This window comes from Lissotriton vulgaris, unplaced genomic scaffold (assembly GCF_964263255.1).
Source record: "Lissotriton vulgaris unplaced genomic scaffold, aLisVul1.2 SCAFFOLD_2660, whole genome shotgun sequence".
Taxonomy (NCBI): Eukaryota; Metazoa; Chordata; class Amphibia; order Caudata; family Salamandridae; genus Lissotriton; species Lissotriton vulgaris.
Genome location: NW_028241827.1, coordinates 138351 through 153516, shown reverse-complemented (window position 1 = coordinate 153516; position 15166 = coordinate 138351). Strand labels below are relative to the sequence as shown.

General features: G+C 44.9%; 1 protein-coding gene across 1 annotated transcript in view; it reads right to left on the bottom strand.

The window, feature by feature from the left end:
* LOC147669876 (putative cation-transporting ATPase 13A5) overlaps positions 1-14963 on the bottom strand; it is a gene marked incomplete at its 3' end in the record, with an annotated part of 192652 nt that extends 177689 nt beyond the window's left edge. The window contains exons 1-4 of the mRNA XM_086948182.1: positions 14883-14963; positions 14059-14190; positions 9320-9390; positions 9153-9233 (exon numbers count right to left, since the gene is read on the bottom strand). Of these exons, the coding sequence (XP_086804308.1) occupies positions 9153-9233; positions 9320-9390; positions 14059-14190; positions 14883-14963 (365 nt within the window). The remainder of the gene's footprint in view (positions 1-9152; positions 9234-9319; positions 9391-14058; positions 14191-14882) is intronic.
* Between the last annotated feature and the right edge of the window lie 203 nt (positions 14964-15166).

Below are 15166 nucleotides of genomic sequence, written 5' to 3'. Positions count from 1 at the left end.
TCAGTTGGTGTTGGTGCAAGAGCTGTACAAAAGTGTTATTAATGAATTCTGAGCGTCGAGCTTGCTCATGTTCTGGAAATGAGTGAAAAGAGTGTATAGAAGAAACAGTAGAAATAGCTGGATCAAGGGGAGGCACTGTAGAAACTGGCACAAAAATCAAATTTATGCTAAAGACAATTCCACCCACCAATGTTGCTAAAACAATCAAAAATGTAATGGCACATTGCATCAAGAAACATTTGCTGTGAAGAATTCTACTAAGTTTGTTTCTGCGAACGTAAATCACATTTTCTCGTTGCAGCGCAGGAAGTTCCATCTTCTACAATCCGCTCGCGACCACTGATGATGTGTACGTAGATGAAAATGCCTCTGTCAGTCCTGGGAGTTCCCAAAACTAACAGAAAGATCGACCTTGTGTCAGACCCCTGCAAATTCAAACTAGGCACACAGCCACGACCCTACGGCTACCCAGACGGCAAGGCAATTAAAAAAACAATAGACAATAGCAAACTTCCTGGCTGAAAAGCAAAAGTTCAATATATATATATATATCAAAATCACAATATGCAGTTGCCTGCTTTATTAGTTCGTTTTATGGCTTCTAGGGTTGTATCTCTTCTTCGCTGGTACTGTTTGATCGGAAAATAGTGTATCACTAGCAGCTGTTGTAGAGTTTAAGTTCGCAGATAGCAAAGTTTCTTTTGATGCTGGAGACAAATGTTCAATGTTCAAAGCAGTCTTTTCAGGAGGAGAGTTAAGTTTCAAAGTGTCAGTAATCAAATCGGCATCGCTGATAGGGACAAATTTCGGAGTTATTTCAGATTCGGAGGCACCAATTCCCTTCTTCACCCAGTCGTCGTAGGGCAGCGGCAGTGGAACACGCTTTACGTGAGAAGCGTGGATCCAGTGCTTGCGGCCAGCAACACGTACAGCTGTCCTCGTCGCCAGCAGGACCTGGAAGGGGCCGATGTAGCGAGGCTGAAGATTCTTTGTCCTCGCGAAGTTCCGGACCACAATGAAGTCACCCGGTTTCAGTTGATGCCCTGGACTCTCCGGAGGCTTTGGTAGTGCATCAAAAACCTGTTGATGAATAAGACTTAATTTAGCAGTCAAGTCGTAAAGGTAGTCTATCAACATAGGATATTCAATGGAGCAAAACCTTTTAGGCCTTGGCACACCCCAGATATTTGCTGGGCGGCCAAACACAATCTCATATGGAGAAAGCCCTATTCTAGAATGCACTGTTGCTCTCGTTGATAACAAAGCCAAGGGAAGTGCGTCTGGCCAAGCCAAACCTGTGGATGCTTGTATTTTGGCTATTTTAAGCTTGAGGGTGCCATTGTAACCCTCGACTAAACCAGCAGACTGGGGATGGTTCGCACTATGAAATTTTTGTTTCAATCCTAGACCAGCACACACACTCTGCATAACTTTCCCTATAAACTCACTTCCGTTATCTGACCATACAATCCGTGGCATTCCGTACCTAGGGAAAAATTCTTTTAGAAGAATTTTGGCAGTAGATAGAGCAGTGTTGTCCTTTAGTGGGTATGCTTCTATCCACCTGGAAAAAGCACAAACTACCACCAGGACGTATTTTAAATTGTTGCAGCGTTCCATGTGAATGAAGTCTAACTGAATCACTTCAAAGGGACAGGAAGGAGGAGCAAAATGACCAGCTGGAGTTGGAGTTCCCTTGCCAGGATTATGCATCAAGCACACCATACAATTTTTCACCACTCTCTCTGCACACTTACTGATTCCCTCATTCTTCCAGACCGGAGCCAACATTTTACATATCCCTTTAGAACTTATGTGCGCCACTCCATGCGCCATCGTCACTACTGCAAGCACATACGCATCAGGCAACATCCAACGCTGCTGTTCTGTCAAATCGATCCAACATCCATTCGAGTCCAATTTGCCCGTACTTTCTCTCCATACACGTTTCTCTTCCTCAGTCGCTTCTTTCTGAATCTCTTTCACACTTTCCATAGTGTCCTCACACATTCCAGACTCAGCAATCCATCTTGCAGACGTAGCAACATACATTCTACTCATCATATCTCTAGCTGTTTGTTTAGCGGTTTCATCAGCAAAGGCATTTCCCCGACCAACATCATCCGTGATTGCTTTATGAGCACTGCACTTCACAATCGCAACTTCAGTCGGTAAGGTTAGAGATTCCAACAAGTCGTTAACTAGCTGACCATGCTGAATCTTAGTCCCATGGGACGTAATGAAACCCCTTTCTCTCCACAACCGGCCAAAACTATGGGCCACGCCAAATGCGTACTGACTATCTGTAAACACATTCACTCTCTTTCCCTCAGCTAAAACACACGCTCTCGTAAGAGCTATTAATTCTGCTGCTTGGGCAGAATTCTGACTCACTCTTGCAGTCTCCACAATCGTCTTCAAAGTCGTTACCGCGTAGGCAGCAGTCACATCACCATTCTCCAATTTAAAACATGACCCGTCCACATACAGCGTACCATCCGGGTCGGATAGGGGAGTATCCCTCAAGTCGATGCGACCTTTTGTCTCTTCCTCCGTTTTGAAATAACAGTCATGTGGCTCAGAATCACTCGACTCTTGATCAGTCGGCAACAATGTTGCTGGATTCAATACATTGCATCTTTTGATTTGAATATGGCTTGCTAATAACGTCAGCTCGTAACCAGATAATCTCGCACTAGTAAGGTGTTGTGTCTTCGTTCGGTTCATGAGTGTATCCACTGCATGAGGAACCATGACCACTAGCATATTGTTCATCACCAAACCAGCAGATTGTCGAATGGAAGCTGCAGCTGCCGCTGTAGCCCTCAAACAACTAGGCAATGCTCTAGCTACCGGATCTAATGTTGATGAGAAATACGCACAAGGGCGTTGTTTATCACCAAATTTCTGTGTCAGAACACTCAACGCGCAACCTTCTCTTTCGTGAACGTAGAGCGTGAATGGCTTGCTATAATCAGGTGTACCCAATACAGGAGCTGAACACAGTGCTTTTCGTAATTCAATAAAACTCTCTTGACATTCATCAGACCATGGCACCGGACTCGGAACATTTTTCCCAGTCAAAGCTACCAATGGTTTCGCTAAAAGTGAAAAATTTGGAATCCACTGCCTACAGTAAGAGGTAATACCTAGAAAGGCACGTACTTCCCTCTGTGTGCGTGGAACCCTCATCTGCGTAATTGCTTTTATTCTTTCTGGGGTCAACTTCCTTCCCTCCTTTGATAAGAGGTGACCTAGGTAGGTTACTTCTTGGCAGCAGTATTGCATTTTGGAAGGGGACACCTTATGATTCAAATTAGACAAATGATGCAATAGTGAAATTGTAGCTGCTTTGCAAGTTTCCTTGTCATCGGCAGCCACTAAAAGATCGTCTACGTACTGTACTAGGGCAGAACCTGGAGGAAGGACAAAAGAATCTAGCTGACTTTTTAAAGCTTGACTGTAAATAGATGGACTTTCACAGTAGCCTTGTGGAGCGCGTTTAAATCTGAAACTTCGACCTCCTAAACAGAAGCCGAAAATATCCCTACTTTCTTCAGCTATCGGAATGCTGAAAAAGGCATTCTTAAGGTCTATAACTGAGAACCACGTAGCTGTGGCAGGAATCAATGTTAACAAGGCAGTAATGTCTGGCACTACAGGAAACTGCGGAATTACAATCTTATTAACTTCTCTAAGGTCTATGACAAACCTATAAACTGGAGGCTTTGTAGGATCAGTTCGTTTCAAGATCGGTAATACAGGACTGTTACAGACATTTCCTCGAGTTTCTTCAACCACACCTTTCTTAATCAAATCTTGCACAATTAGTAAAAGTGCACGTTCTCCTTCACTCGATATTTTATATTGAGGAATTCTTGGAAATTTTACATTCGCTTTCAAAGTTACTACATACGGTGGAATTTCTAGTAGACCTACATCATTGGGACCAGTCGCCCAAAGAGAATCAGGGAGTGAACGTAGCTCCGGCGGGAGTGCGTCCATTGACAAGTACATCGGAGAGGTGAGTCTTTTACCCAAAGTAAGCTGTACTCCTTCCGGAGAACAGTACAATGTCGCATATAGTCGTTTTAACAAATCTAAACCAAGCAGATTTTCATTACAACCTGTCGTCAAAATCAGGGGTGCTTTCAATTGACACGGTCCAACAGAAATAGACAAAGGACCAGATATCGGGTTGTACACAGGGGCGCCTGAAAAACCTACGGAAACATTTGTTGAGCCAGACAAAGGTGCGCCAGGGAGTTTCGCATGCATGATAGAACTTTTCGCGGCACCAGTATCCAACAGAAACGGTTCGACTACACCTGATGTTGCTACTGCGACATAAGGCCCACTCTGATCCACTGGAACTGATACTACTCCCTCTCTCTGTCCATGGCTGTCCTAGTACCCATTTTGTTGAGAATCCTCAACTTCACAATAATCCTCAACAAGATATTGCTGAGACCTATTCTGTTGAGCTGACTGTACATTTCGTTGATCAAAGTGATTAGAAGGACGATCATTTGTTTGTGGAGGCATAGCACCTCGCCCTCGACCTCTAGAATTCTGCGCATAACCACCACGACCTCTCTGAGCTGCTGCTGCATTATTTTGCGCTAAGATCGGACATTCATTTTTATAGTGACCCTCTTTCTTACAGTACGCGCACTGATTCCACTGATATTGAGGCCTTGATGTACTATAATCTATCCTTTGATATGAGTTTTGCTGCGTATTAGTCTGATTCGTACGAGGCGGATACGCCTGCTGCAAAAGAACTTTAGTTTTTAAATCTTTCGTTTTCTTCTCTGATTTCTCCTTTTCCTCTTTATCCCTATTTTCGTAGTACTGTGCAGTCGCAAGTATTTGCGCTGTCGTAGATACAGCCCACGCACTTTCTGAGTCTTTCAATTTATTGCATAATTCAGGTAACAAATTATGCACAAATTTATCGACAAATAATCTCTGTCCTCCTTCAGTGCTCATATCCTGACCACTATGATCTACAAAAGTCTCTTCGAACCTCGTGAAGAAGTCCGAGACGCTTTCGTCTTTCTTCTGTCTGCACGCTGACAACTTGTCCCAATTAACACGCAATGCTGGCATCAGAGTCTTCATTAAATCAATTATTCTACCTGGCAGATTAGCAATCAAAGGTTCGGGTTTCGCACCACCTATTTGTTGAGCATCTGCTGCAGTGATAGCTGCCCAATCACCACCTAAAGCAGCCTGATGATCCCCTCTACGAATTTTAGCCCACACTGGTTGCGGAACTACATTACCAAACAACATATCAATGTCGGCTAAGTTCATTATACAAGCCTCAACTGTCTGTGTCAATTCCTTGTAATATCCGGCTGGATTCTTACGTGGATCTGGCAAAGCCTGTTTCACTGCTAACACTTCTGCTCGCTTCCATGGAATATGTATCCATACTCTTTGGAACTGTGCTGGAGCAGCTGCAATTCCCGCAACCGCATCAGCTTGCACGGCTTCGCGCCAAATTGGAGGAACCTCCCTCATAGGATATTGGCGGCTTAGCTTCGCTTTACCTTTTTCTAAATCTCTCGGCGAACGAAGAGATGGATCATTTCTAAAACTTAAAATAAGTTCCATCGCTTCCTGTATTTTATCACCCACTATCATTCCTGCAGCAAACTCCTTTTGAACCTTAATTAAATCTTCCAAATCTGGTTCGACATCGTCTTCTTCTATTTCCTCACGTAACAACGAGCACATCTCATCAAAGACGTACCGTTGCGTTGGCTCTCCCCATTGCATAAATGTCTCTAACACATCTTTCGTACTATATCTTCTAACTTTCGTAATCCATCTGAGAGCCGTGGAGTCTAAAACTCCCCGTTCCTCAGTACTTGGTAGCTGACTCCGTCTCTGAACAGAGTCAGGAGTAGGAGTCTTAATCAAGGTTTTATATATAGGAGACAGCATATTAGTAACAGAATCAGTGATTCTTCGACGAACAGAAAGTGGAGTTAGTACACTCGCAGACATAGAGAATGCAGTAGAGGTAGGAATAGATGACGAAACAGTAGGAGTATCGAGAAAAATAGTTTGAGGACCAGTAGGTACAGTGGTAGGTATAGGAGCTGGCAGTGCGGGAAGAGGAGGAGCTGTAGGAACATTTACATTCACCACAGGAAGTATAGGAACTTGATTCTGAGGAACAGGAGCAGGAACACCAGGTTGTCCAGCAACCGGCAATTGAACATTCGGGATGAGTGGAGCCGTAGCACCTTGTGCATACGGTGGAGGTGAACGTAACAGATAAGACAACAGAGGATCGTTTTCGGAATCCTCCAGTATCTTAGCCATTTTCGATGGCAAGGCAGGATAGCACTTGTCAATCGCTAAGTTATGCTCTCTAATGGCTACATCTATAGCCTTTTCACACTCGTTAGCCTGCAACTGTTTAGTCGCTTGCTCTAGAGTTAACTCTTCTTGTTCTTTTTGCTCTTTCTTCAACCTTTTCATTTCTCTCTGTTTGGATTCTTTCCGCCAATAACGAAAAGAGTCAAACATTGCCGGCCGGGCTTTCTTCCTAAACAATTTCGCTTCTAAGTTGTCGAGAATCTCTTGTTCAAAACTACCATGCAGTGGCCAACTAAGGACACCATCCTTCTTACAATAACGGACCCATATCTCATTATAAGTTATAGGACCCACACCATACTTACAGTATAAATCATATAAGGGAGTCCCAATCGGAGGAACCAGACAAGAGTCCTCTAATTGTGAGTCACTGTTGCAACTAAAACAAGACAACATTTTCCGACTTACCATTTTCAGTCCGGAACACAAAACAAACAAACACGAAACAAATTGTGCACTTGAACCAAGAACTTAGGCCTACCAAAAACGAACTGATGTATCGATACCCAAAACTAAACCAAATAGATTATCGTAATTAGAACAACCAAAGATAATCTTACAAGACCAAACCAAACCAAGAACCGATCAAGGATTTTTAACAATCCTCACAAAAGTAACCAGCTAGCTATCACTAAATACTTAACTGAGTCACTGAAGACGTCACCAAGGAGAAACCCGTCACGTTTCGCCGTACTAAGGACTGCACCACTTCGGGTCCAAGACAGGGCGACGGTCAAGGCAACGGCCCACTGCAGCCGTCCTGAACGGGAATCCTCGTGGAAGAGAACTTCAGGGCCACTTTTGCGATATGCCGGGATCGATGAAGTGGGGCGCCTCCCTCAGGAATCTTCACACGAAGCTTCTCGAACTCTTCAGGCTTTTGGACCGGTACCGAATGACGTCGCCCCACGTTGGGCGCCAATTGGAGTTCTGGACTTTTTGGTTCCGTCCAGAGGTGTCAGGGTACAACACCCAAAGACCCCGGAGTTCCACCTGCCTTGGTGCACAAATGAACAGAAACACGGGCTTCTCGATGGTGGCGTCAAAGACCAAAGGTTTATTACTGCAGGGACACAGAAGTCACAGAATCTACACACGGGCAGAGACTAGGAGCCTGTTCGATTTGTACAAAGTGGGTTGCTCCTTATATACTAAAAATTGTGCTCTAGGCAAATATTTCACATGTCGGTACATTCCCAAACCTTTTGTGTCTCTAAACAATAAATATTTGGCGTTACACAGGAACTGTCGATAATATCTGATACCAAACATCACGAAGAGGGGTTCCCACCAGTCCATCACAATCCCTTGTCAATATTGTATTCAAGAGCCGGACCGCCTCATCGTAAAGTTCGTTACCTCCCCCTAATAAAGGCCCAGAAGGAAAGGAGCAGAGCCAGGTGCAGAAGATAGAAAAGCGGGATAAGAGATGTTTGTGGGTTGTAAATGGGCAAGGCTACCGGCTTCGGCCGCCTAATCATGATCAGATACAATGGACACGAAGACCAGTTTGGCAGGACTGGCCTCGGGCAGAGGAGGCAGCCTTTGTCGAGTCATGCAGCTACAGCGTGATCTGGTTTAAGGTGCACGTGTCATGTAAGAGGTGAATCTCCGGCTAAGGCTACGTGTCCTTAATCAAAGTGGAGTGAATGAAGTGATCAGAGGCTATTGCATATGTGAGGGCAAGGAAACACAAAATGGCGGCCACGATCTAAGATGGATGCCGTGTGTATATCAGAAATGTGTCAGTGGAAGGAGTGCTCTTGCTCGTAGCGTAGCGAAAACACTAGGATATACTAAATGGATCATTTGCGGTTCACTGATACCATTTTTATGTATTTCCGACAAACTTGAAAACACGGGTTCAAGTCGTCACGGAACCGTCACGGAACCTCAGATTCCAGGCACATTCCTGCTCGATTCTCTAAACTTCAGAAGTACCTAATTGACTGCAATCTTATGGAATCCTTGGATCCATTGGAGGTTCAGTGGTATTTTAATGCTCATGTGTTATACGAAGTCTGCATTCAAAATCAAACTTATATGGATACATTACATTTTGAATATGCTTTCATGAGATGTGAAATACTTGATTTACGCAATCAATAAATAACAGATTTCTGAAGTGCGCCGCTTCTCTAAGGAGTGACGAGGCTCTACGAGAGCGGGTCCGCACAATACCCCAAGCAAAAACCAGGGCAAGTTAAATATAATTAATGAAACTTGAAAATTTGCCTCGCTACCCAGACAAGTTTCCAAAGTTGATGTTTGTCTCCATGGCAAAGGCAAACATATTGTACAGCTGGACTTCTGTTTTGGTTCTCTACTTATTAAATTTGCAATTCATGGCCACATCCAATTTTCAAATGCAAAATGCCATTTTTTCTAAGTTTCCCAAATTGATCAAACTTGTCCATTTGAATAAATAAGCAATCTCAGTACATTTATATTTTGTTGGGATTTATCTTCAGTTTTACATCTCAAAGGGTCAAAGGATGTTACCTGAAACATTGCCAACCCCTATGAGCAGCGGGCATTGTTTGAAGGACTTTTCTTTAGAAGTTGCTTTCCTGGCCTTGAAAGAGACCACTCATAAAGACCTTCCTAATATTCAGAGCTCATTTTTCATGAAGAAACCATTCACCATCCAAGGTTGAGAAGACAATGTCACATCATCCCTGCTTCTCCTGATGGAAAGCCTGCAGTAGTTTCCATGTAACACAATCATGTTGGCTGCTTTACACCCACTAACATACCTGATCCTATGCTCTTCATCGGTAAATCCCTGTCCCAGCATTGAATGTATATCTGAGCAGGTGTATTTGTCTTCCAAGACACTGAAATCAGAAAAGCAATCAATTATTCTTAGTTTGCAAGCTCCCCATCCATTGACGCAAACATCGGAAACGCATTTAACACTCACCCAATTTTCTGGAACCGCTTTTCTGCACGATCCCAGACATAGCACACTTTCTGCACCTTTAGGCAACTCACCTGTAGAGTTAAATAGCACAATTTAAATGTTAACTTGCGGACTCATATCTCAAATCGATAAATACCCCCTTAGCCTTCAATTTGAAAATGAAAGTGCTGGAGGATCAGTTTTAGGCACTTAAGTCTGGTTAGGATGCACTTCCAAAGTTCTTCCACTGCCAGCACTTGTGCCAGCCCCATAGGACATCACATCTGACATCTTCACTTCCTGAACATTAGTTGTACTACAGGACACAGGTTAAGTGCCAAGGTGAATACCACCTAAGTTGGCACTTTGGTCGACCAAAGTGCCAGGGATTGTGGTTATATCATTTGGTGTCAATAATATCCAAGTAAACCTATTGCCCTTACACATGAAACTTTGACCCTCCTATACACTCATGATTTTCAGATCATGTTGAGGCTGCAAGACCCAGAGTCCACTTCAGCCTCATAACCCAACACATGGTTCAAATGCTGTGGTGCGATGAATTGTGCATATCAATGTAATGCTATGTCATTGAGCGATCACACCAAAGACCAAAGGCAGAAGAAAGAATGTTATTAGGGTAGGTTTAGGACCCTTAGACACTCTGAATAATGTGAGAATATTCAGCTACATGATTTAGTTGAAGCATTATTGTCTAATGCATGCATAAACAGGCATTGGCATAGCCAATCGGTCTCGCCTTTGGGACCTTATAATTATTTAGTTCTGCAGCACAATATCCTTATTGCAACAACATCAAGTGTTGCATGTCTAAACCCTTATATGGTTCCAAATGTGAGACCTATTGGCTATGCCAATGCTTGTTTCCAGAGTCTTGAGTTTAGTTAGGACGATGTGATATTATGATGTTTTCCATTCCCTTTTAATTTTGTGCATAATGCATCTTTTCAAATTAAGGACATGAGTGAAGCAGAGTTAGGAAGGCATTTTTGTTTAATTTGAAGAGGGTCCTGATGCTGGTAACTTCAGAGATGATTTTATTGCAGGATTTGATCTTGTTGGTAACATCATCATGGAGGGAAAGAGAAAGGGGGTCTTTGGTAGATACATATGTTGAGGTTCTACATTAAGACGGATTTCAAAGACCCATTCCATACTTTTCCCCAGTGTAGTGGTGATACCCAGCATGTGATAAGGAAGAGCTGACAGAACGTGGAATGGAAGGTGGAAGGTGGTGGAATCAGTCCCTGGCAAGACGCTCCTTGGGAATTTTACTCCGGGGTGGGAGCGGTGAACCGCTTTTGGAGAACAGGAGGGTCTGTGAAAGTCTTTAGGGATCTAGGGGCAGATTTATGTTAACTGGCGCATCCCCAGGGATGCGCCAGTTAACATGCGCCACAGTGCGCCACAGCTTCGCCAGCCATGGTGCGCCGCATTTATAATGCGGCGCACCATGGTGCAAAAACGGCACAGATGCGTGACGCATCTGTGCCGGAAATGTGGCGCATTGCTGGAGTTGCATCGCAAGCGCGACGCAGCTCCAGCAAGGCTCGGGTGTGCCCCATTTTAACAATGCTGCGTCAAGACCTACGCCTGCTTCAAGCAGGCGCAGGCTTTTGACGCAGCATTGGCTTAAAAGTGACTGAGTGAAATCTCATAGATTTCACTCAGCCACTTTTGCGAGCCTGTGCTAAAACTACCAAGGAGAGATGGTGGTCCCTCGGCTTCAACTGCCGACTCTGGTGCGGGAGACCAGGGTTCGAGCCTCGGGGTCGTGACCACATCCTGGGATTCTGGGCAAATCAGGTAATCTCCCCGTGCCTGAATGTGTCCTGTAAATACGGCGCTCACGTACAGCGCTCCAATACCTACGGGTCGAGTTCGCGCTATATAAATATGCACACAAAAAAGGAAGATGTTGTTGCATAATGTTAATTGACAGTCGGCAGTGTAGTCACAAACTTGAGTGTCAATTTGCAATTTCGATTCCCGTTCAGTGGCTGGGCAATGAGTTGGAGATAGTTTGATGAAGAGGGTGACGTTTGAATAGTTACTTCGAGACATTGAAATGTTGGAGAGACCTCGGAGGGGATTCGGGAACGTCTGAGGTATGATTTGAAAATGTTAGCAATGTCACCACTAGCTTTGGAATGTCTGTCTTTACAGGTCAAGGAGTCGTTCTGGGGAACTAACGAGTCCTTGCAGGAACTGGAGTTGACACTTAACCTAGATTCACTGATGCTGATGTGATGGGATCAGCAATGTCAGTGCAGCGGGTGGTAGCAGATATGACGTTGCATGGCAGACTATTCAAAGTGGGAAGAGTACAAAAGGAAGGCGCTCGATAGAAATCAAAGATCCATTTGTGACACAAGTATATATGTAACGCTCCGAAAAGCATGAAAAACACAAGTTCATCAACCAACAGCCACTCGTGCTCTGGTTATTCACTTCTGACGCTATAATGTTGCCACAAATGGCCGTGTAATGATGTGACGAGTGGGAATAGCAACATTTTTGACAGTTTAAGTACAAGCGTAACACACAATTCTCTTATGCAAATTGTGTTGATTGGTTTTAAACTTTACCCAAGGCCTAATATGATCTATGTTAGCGGAAGCACTAATGTTCCCCAGCGATCCCCCACGTATGTGGCACGCCGTGCTCCGTGTTTGTGTCCTTCAACACTGCACAAGGCATTCTTAAATAAGAGTCCAGGTGGTGTCGGACATTGCATCAAAGTGTGAATTATTTCTTGTCTAACTGAGTTAACTCTATTTAGGAGTTTTCACTAATTAGCGCCCTCTTGTTGCGCAGGCTTTGGGGTCCTAAAAACCAATTGGGGTGAAAACAGGAGTTTATTCTCATATTAGTATCACAAGACCGGCACAATAGTGGCTGCAGTTTCATAGGAAGTCACTCCACAGACAAGTCGTCTAGGTCAAACCTGAGGAATGTTCATTTAGGGGGCAACAGAGAAAGATCTCAACCCCAGCAATACCATGTCCTGGAATTACCAATGCTTGTTTTGTTGGTACCCATGGATGCAGTATTATTTCCCCACAGTGTTTGCAGTTCTTGTAAATGGTGCCCAAGGAGTCATTTCTGGAGCTCCAGGGGAAGAGTGCCCCAGGATTCAAGGTTTGCCACTTCATTTCATGATTTATATGTTGGGTCTGATTTAGAGTTTAGGGGGTGGATGTCTGTCCGTCAAGGTGACAAAGTGAATCACTCCGCCGCCCTGGCCGCGACATCTGGAAACAACAGCTGGCGCTGCCTACAATGTTCGACAGTCAGCTTCATCAAACTTAGAGGCCGCCTGCTAAACCTTTATATTGTTTCACTTCTTTTCGAAAACAAACGCCCAATGTCGAATTTTGTTTTTGAAAATAGTGAAACTAATGACCCCCTCACCACTGGAGGTTTCTCCCATGGTGTGGGAATATGTTTTGTTATTTTTAAATGTTCCTTGCACAAGGCTTTACCTGGTGGTGACAGACAGCAAAAATAAAGCATCTGAATATCCAATCCAAATTGGACGGATGGTCAGATGGCTAACCTCTGAGGGCCTGTACTCCGTCAGGTTACAGGAGGAGTACATCAGTGGGCAGCAGGTGTTCGCTCCGTCGCCAACATACTTAATGTCTGCTCAGCCCTAAATCAGGCCGGCGGGCATGCGTCTAAGGGGTCCATTACAATATCGGGCGGATTTCCTCCGCCAGGCTGGCGGTGGCCACCGCCTGCCTGGCGGAGAAAATCCGCCCCACATCTATTGCCCAATTCCCCCCGCCATATTAGGATGGCGGAGGGGACCGTGGCGGTGTGAAACACCGCCCGCCTGTTTTCCGCCCCGGTCGCCTTGCGCCCGGGGCGGAAAATGATTAATATGGAGGCGGTGTCTGTTAGACACCGTTGCCATATTACAATGGGCTTTTGCTGATGCTTTTCCGTGGCGGCAATGCTGCCACGGAAAGGGATGCGGGCCCCCTGGGAGTCCGTGGCTTGGGGGGTGCACATAGGGGGTACCTATGGTACCCCCCAGCATTTCTAAGTGCGACATGGCAGGCACCGCGCGGTGCCTGTCATGTCGCACTTAGAGAAGCACAACTTGCACTTTTACCATTGCGGCAGGCGGAGATTTCTGCTTGCCGCAATGGTACACATACAGGATGCGCCCGCCTGCGTGGTGGGTGTATCCTAATGCCCTGATCGGAACCCCCGCCCTTATGACGGGCGGTGCCGGGTCATGGTATGACGGTGGGCGGACTAAGTCCGCCCGTCATCATAATGACCCCCTAAGTGAGGGTGCTCTGTTGCCAGTGCAATAGAGTACCCTCTTCGTTAAATTCTAAAGCCTTCTGCCCGCTCGTACACCCAAGAACATTACGCTCATCCTCAGCCCACTTGCTAAGAGTCCCTCGAACAAGAAGAGCTAATTGGGGCGACAAACGCTTCTCCGTCGCCACAGCCAAATTGTGGAATACGCTGCCCCTCCACATCAAATCTGCTCCGACTCTACTCAATTTCAGGAAAAAACTCAAACCTTGGTTGTTCTCAGCCTAACCTCCCCTTCCCATATGAGAGTTCTGCAACTATAGCGCCGAGACACCCTTGGGTATTTGCGCGCTCTAAAAATCGCTCAAAATAAATAAATAAATAAATAAATCACACCTTCAGTCTTTTAGCTTAAAAATGCTGGAAAATATCGAATGTCTCCACAACTCCTTGAAATAACTTACTTTGCGCTCTGGCCTCGTGGGGACTCTTTGCGCAATGGAGGATTCGTCATTGATAAGGGATCTTTCACCCTTTCTTACTTCAGGTACGTGGATCCAGGTTATTTTCTTCCTAATGTGTTGTTTAAAAGCATCCTATGAAAAGAAAACACAAAAGAACTTGAAACACTTTGCCCAAAATAGCATTTTGGCACTGTTTTTAATGTATTTAAAAAATACACTGTCAAGATCCTATCCCTGAGACATCGCTCACAGAAGACAATATCCACAGATAGAGTATGCAAATGTTTCACCAGTTGCCTTTTTCACAGTCTTCTTTGGTGGCCTCAGTCTGGCTAAGACACTGGACTGAATATCTCAAGAGCTGCTGAGCCCGAGCGCCCTTTGTGCAAGAGCAAGTTTACTGCAAGTGCGATCCCATTCCTACAATCGATCATCGCATGTCTCAATCTGACCTCCGGAGAAAGACCCTGAGCCCCACGGATCTGCCAGAAGGATGTGAGTGGGACAGAAGGCATGCCTTCACTGCTTCCATCTGAGGCCTTCATCAGGCAAGGTCTCGTGGCATTCCACCCTCAAGTATGTTGCTTAACACAAAGAGGTGTGGTCTACCTACAGACAGCTTTGAGGGTCCCCTAAGAGGCCCAAATGTCACTGATATTCCAAAGTCTGTGGCTTAATGGATGGCCACTGAAAGCCCCCCCCCCAGCACTTCAGGGGCCTGCTTCACCAGAAGCTGCAGTTGTAATGATAATACATGGACAAATAAACTCACGGTTTGTGAATAACAAACATACACTAAACTTACTCCAAAAGTGTATGTTTGCCTTTGTGAATAAGGTCCTCCGAGTTCCGATGGTCTCTACATTCTGATGGGGTCGGTCATCGAAGTGTCCATCCTCGCCCATGACGAGGGGCGCAGCGCCCAAAAGGCTGTGGAAATCAGAGTGACTTGCAATATCCTCACTCGCGGCGTTTTGTTGTATCTTATCATGCAGAATTCATTCAATGCTTTTTAAATAGGTAGAGTGCAATATGAGAAATGATATATCTAATGTCTCCATACAAAATAACTCCAATATTTAGGCAGTTTGTGAACATCATAGGACAT